Source organism: Chiroxiphia lanceolata, chromosome 5 (genome assembly GCF_009829145.1).
Source record: "Chiroxiphia lanceolata isolate bChiLan1 chromosome 5, bChiLan1.pri, whole genome shotgun sequence".
Lineage (NCBI taxonomy): Eukaryota > Metazoa > Chordata > Aves > Passeriformes > Pipridae > Chiroxiphia > Chiroxiphia lanceolata.
This window is the reverse complement of record NC_045641.1, coordinates 51475511-51480088: the sequence shown is the minus strand read 5'-3', so window position 1 is coordinate 51480088 and position 4578 is coordinate 51475511. Positions and strand designations below refer to the sequence as shown.

General features: G+C 52.7%; 1 protein-coding gene across 1 annotated transcript; it reads left to right on the top strand.

The window, feature by feature from the left end:
- Positions 1 to 1024: 1024 nt before the first annotated feature.
- On the top strand, positions 1025 to 4251 carry ATF4 (activating transcription factor 4). Its single transcript, XM_032688363.1, has 3 exons — positions 1025 to 1602; positions 2479 to 2793; positions 3304 to 4251. The coding sequence occupies exons 2-3, from the start codon at positions 2577 to 2579 to the stop codon at positions 4158 to 4160; spliced, it is 1074 nt and encodes a 357-aa protein (XP_032544254.1). The 5' UTR covers positions 1025 to 1602; positions 2479 to 2576; the 3' UTR covers positions 4161 to 4251.
- Positions 4252 to 4578: the final 327 nt, after the last annotated feature.

Here is a 4578-nt window from a genome sequence, read left to right as displayed (position 1 = left end):
ACCCCTGTGAGTTTCCTGCTGGCTGTGAGCTGTCTCAGAGAGGGTCAGGCCAGCTGGTGGAATTGTTACGCAGGAATAGGGTGGGGGAGGATGTCTCACTTCTTTCCTAGCAGCAAGTTGATTTGGATCAGATAAAACATAACATGAAACTGCACTTTAAAAACTATCCAAGGTGACACTGCCCTTTACAGCAGCGAGGCTCTGTGGGTGATCCAGTAATGCTCACACCACTCAGAGTAACATCTGCACAGAGAACAGAGAATCTACTGCATCAGCATGAAACTGCATGGCAGGAGAGGACGTTCTCATTTTTCAGGTGGGGAATAACAATTTCATTTTCAGCCCTTGCAGAGGTTGAAGACCCTAATTAGACTGGTGGTCTCGGCTGCCCGGCTCTCCAGCTGAGAACCTCTGCGGGTCGGTGCGGCACCATGGCCGCTGCAAGGACGGCAGGCCCCGGGCAGACGCCCACACACACACAGTGCCAGAGCAGCTGTAATCTAAGCGCTGCATGTGTGGGGCAGGCAGGCGGGCAGGCAGGGAGGGAGGAAGACAGCGCTGCCCTGGGCTGGCGCGTTATCTGAGGGAGCAGAAGGCCATGGCGGGCCGCCTCAGCCCGTTCTGCGCGCCATTGCCACGGCCGTCGCCGCCGCCAGCGCCCGCCCGACCTCAGCGGGCCTTTGTGTAGAGAACAAAAGGGGCCGTTGGAAATCAAAGTGGGGAACACACGCTGCTTCGAGAGGGGCATGTCAGAGAAGGCGCGGGGCTGCGGGGACAGGACCACTTCCCTGCCCAACTCCTCCTTCCCGCCCCATCTCCATCCCGCTCCCCCCTCTCCCTCCCGGCCCGGCGCCATTTCCCTGCCCAGCTGCTCCTTCTCCTCTCCCCCTCCTCAGCGTTGGTCTCCTCCGTGCCTTGGCCAATGACAGCTCACGGTGCAGGTTAACGACTCGCCAGTAGCCAATGAGCGCCGCCCTTCCCACGTGGAGAGGCTCGTGATGCCTTCCGCGCGAGCGTCCTTGTTGGCGGGTGAACCTTCCGCAACGCTCCCCGCGGGGGGAGGCGGGGGGAGCGTCCTGAGCCGCTCCGGTCACGTGGCGCGGCTGCGCCCGCCGGGGGAGGCGGCCGCGGCGGATATACACCATATAGTCCCTCCGTAGCTGTGCACCATAGAGTCCTTCCGTGGCTGCTCCGTCTTGGAGCCGTGGTTTTGTGTCGACGGCTCCTGCGTTTAACCCGTAGCAGAACGACAGGAGAGAAGCCCAGAAAGACAGGACATAGGCCGATAGGCGCTGGCGAGAGGCAGACGACGCTTGGCGGAAGGACACCTCACTATCGCATCAGGTCTGCCTTAAGGCGGAACCTATATAAGGGCGGCGCGCGGGCGGTGCCACCTCATTGTGTGCTTGTCGCCGGTTGTAGAGGTTGTATCGTTGCGAGTGTGCGGAGCACCTCCCCACGCGGCGCGGACCCGAGCAGTCCCCCTCCCCTGGCCGCCATGGCTCTTTAAGGCGGCAGGGCCAGCGGCGGCATCGGCCAGTGCAGCAGGCGCAGCAGCAGCGGCGGCGGCCCCAGCACATCCCCGGCATCTGCAACCATGGCGTGAGTATTGTGTGTGAGGGATGGCTGCTCCCTGTCCTTCGTGTTGATAGTCACCCTCTTCTTATCCCCTCTAAGTGGGCTTCTGGGGCGGGTTTATCACCTCTGTGGTAATCGGTGGTATCTCACGGAGGGCGGGGGGAGATACCTAGGTATACCGAATAATATATAAAACATTTGCGTATACCAAAATGGGTGCGGGGAGAAGGGATCTTTGTGGGGCTCAACATCCCGAGGGCGGCGGGTGTCAGAAATGGCAGGAAATGCCATTTCGGAATAAGTTACGAAGAACGTCTATGTCTCCTTTCGTTCAAGAAACCTCGATTCCAAAATCCTTAACTTTTTATTCATGGGGGCTTCGTGGGAAATAAAGTAAAAGCAGTACGTTCCTAGGGAGGATTTTTTCCCGCCCGCGAGGGGAAATGCTGTACCTGGTGGGAAATGGGGCACTGGAGGTATTGGGGGTTTGAGTATCACTGCCATTCTGGTTTATAGTTAGGAGTAGATAAACGAGGGTTGTTAACAAGCTGGCAGCAGTGCTAATACCAAATACTGAGTACTGTAGCGTAAAGCCTGCCCTGGTCACGGGGCACGAGTGAGCCCTGTGCAGGGTGGGCGGCTGCCTGCGGTCGGTGCTGGAGCCGCGGTGGAAACGTGGCACGGCACAAAATGGCGGCCGGATCGCGAAATGGCGGCGGGTGGGCGGGGCCCGTCCCTACCCGGGCATGAGGGAGGCGGGGGACGCGCAGCTGGAGCCCGCGCCCGGCTGTGCTCAGCCTGCTGCACGGGAAGTACCACCGCATTTTCGAAGCGTCGCAGCTTTGAAAGGCTACTATGTTGGTCAAACCCAGTACTCATGAGTTTAAGTTCTGTTGGCAGGTTTTTCACGGCATCGCACAGCAGCATTGCTGTAGTCGACGAAAAGACCCTCTACTTGACCACATCCTTTGACGTCAAAGCGTTAAAAACTGACGAAGATGAGCTTCTTGAACAACGAGATGCTGTTGGGGGATTCAATATCCCCCTTCAGCCAGCCGTGTTCGGTGGCTGAGGAAAGTCTGGGACTCCTAGATGACTACCTGGAGGTGGCCGAGCCCCTCGGTTCGCATGGGTTCTCCAGCGACAAGGCTAAGGCAGTCTCCTCCAATTGGCTTGCTGTGGACAGTTTAGGCAACACCATAGATAGCAGCCAGGGTAAGATAACATTTATTTGTGTGAAGTGCATCAGTTATAGTGGTACATAATAGTTTATTAATGTTCAGGTTAAAAATAAATTGCTAGGTTTTCTTAAATGTGAAGGCAAACTCGCATTACCTCTGTTTGGAAAGCGCATTTACTACGCTGCTTACACAATACAGAATTGCTGGTTATGGTAAAATGACACTTGTATTGCCCTTTTAGTAACATACCAGTTGCTAATGGTATTGTTTCCTGGCAGAGGTCACAAGAAAAAAGCATGGTTGTGTGTTTCAAATGTCCCTGAATTCTTCTGGTCTTTGAGTAAGAGGGTAGGAATGTCGCAACAGCTGACTTCTTACATTGTACCCTGTAGTCTTTGGCAGTTCAGTGGCAGGGTATTTTCTTCTTATAGTTTTCTCAATATAAGAGAGAAGATGCTAAATAATGATGAGCTCCTAGGTGATTTTCAAAAGCTTGAGTTGCACTGGTTGATAGTTTACTAAGGTGGTTATTTTTATTGTGCAGAGGATGCCTTCTCTGGCATGGAGTGGATGGTGGAGAAGATGGATCTGAAGGAATTTGATTTCGATGCCCTGTTAGGTATGGAACATCTGGAAGCCACCGTCTCACCAGACGAGCTGATGGCCACGTTGGAAGACACGTGTGATCTCCTATTTAATGCTACCATCCAGGAATTTCACAACAAAGAACTTCCACTGATAAATGACCTAATCGCCCATGTCCCCGAATCTCCAATTGCAGCAGATCCAATGATCCCATTGGCTTCTGCTTCCCTTTGGTCTTTTCCCCTCTCCCCGGGGTCTCTGACTTCCACTCCAGACCACTCATTTAGTTTAGAACTAGGTAGTGAAGTGGATGTTCTGGAAGGAGAAAGGAAACAGGAGTGCCCTGCTGTTGTGGTAGTGATCACCAAGTCTGAGAAAGAGGAGGAGAACCATTCCGATGATAGCGGAATATGCATGAGCCCAGACTCCTACCTGGGAACCCCCCAACATAGCCCCACCAATTCAGTCGGATCCCCCAATGGTAACCAGTTGCCTGCAGATGCCAGCTGTGGCTCTGTGCGGTCCAAACCATACGATCATCCTGCAGAGAAGGTAGTGTCAGCAAAGGTGAAAGGAGAAAAGAAAATAGATAAGAAACTAAAAAAGATGGAGCAGAATAAGACTGCTGCCACACGTTACCGGCAGAAGAAAAGGGCAGAACAGGAGGCACTGTCTGGGGAGTGCAGAGAGTTGGAGCAGAAGAACCAGGCCCTGAAGGAGAAAGCAGATTCCCTTAGTAAGGAAATTCAGTACTTAAAAGATCTGATAGAAGAGGTCCGCAAGGCCAAGGGCAGAAGAGCTAGGGTCCCTGAATAGAGTAGTCAGCAGTGTTGATGTGCATGTATATAAGCTTAATGCTGAAGCTGTGTATTGCTGTCTAATAAATAATTTTATAGTAAATGTGCAATGATGTGAGATTAATGGGTATCTGTAAAACAAGATTTGCACCACACCTGGGTGCAGGTACAAGCACAATCATCCATTAGGTGTCTAGCAGAGAATGCAGTGTGACACCTGCTGCTTGTTCTGCTGAGCAGTGGATGTTGTACAAGTGCACAAAAGTGCTTTGAATGTTTAATAAAGTGTCTCAGTGTAACTGCCACCCTCTAATTTCCATATATACTAAAATAGAGGATCATACTGGGGTACCTTGGGTTTTTCAGCAGCAAACGTATAAACCTGATTAAAGAATTGAGCTGGGGGAGTCACTGGAAGATAAACCTAGGTAATACAA

Excerpts from the sequence above, each read along its gene's own strand:
- ATF4 (XM_032688363.1), top strand. The coding sequence starts at position 2,577 with ATGAGCTTCTTGAACAACGAGATGCTGTTGGGGGATTCAATATCCCCC. Across the intron at positions 2,794-3,303 it reads CACCATAGATAGCAGCCAGG|AGGATGCCTTCTCTGGCATG; the intron begins GTAAGATAACAT and ends TTTATTGTGCAG.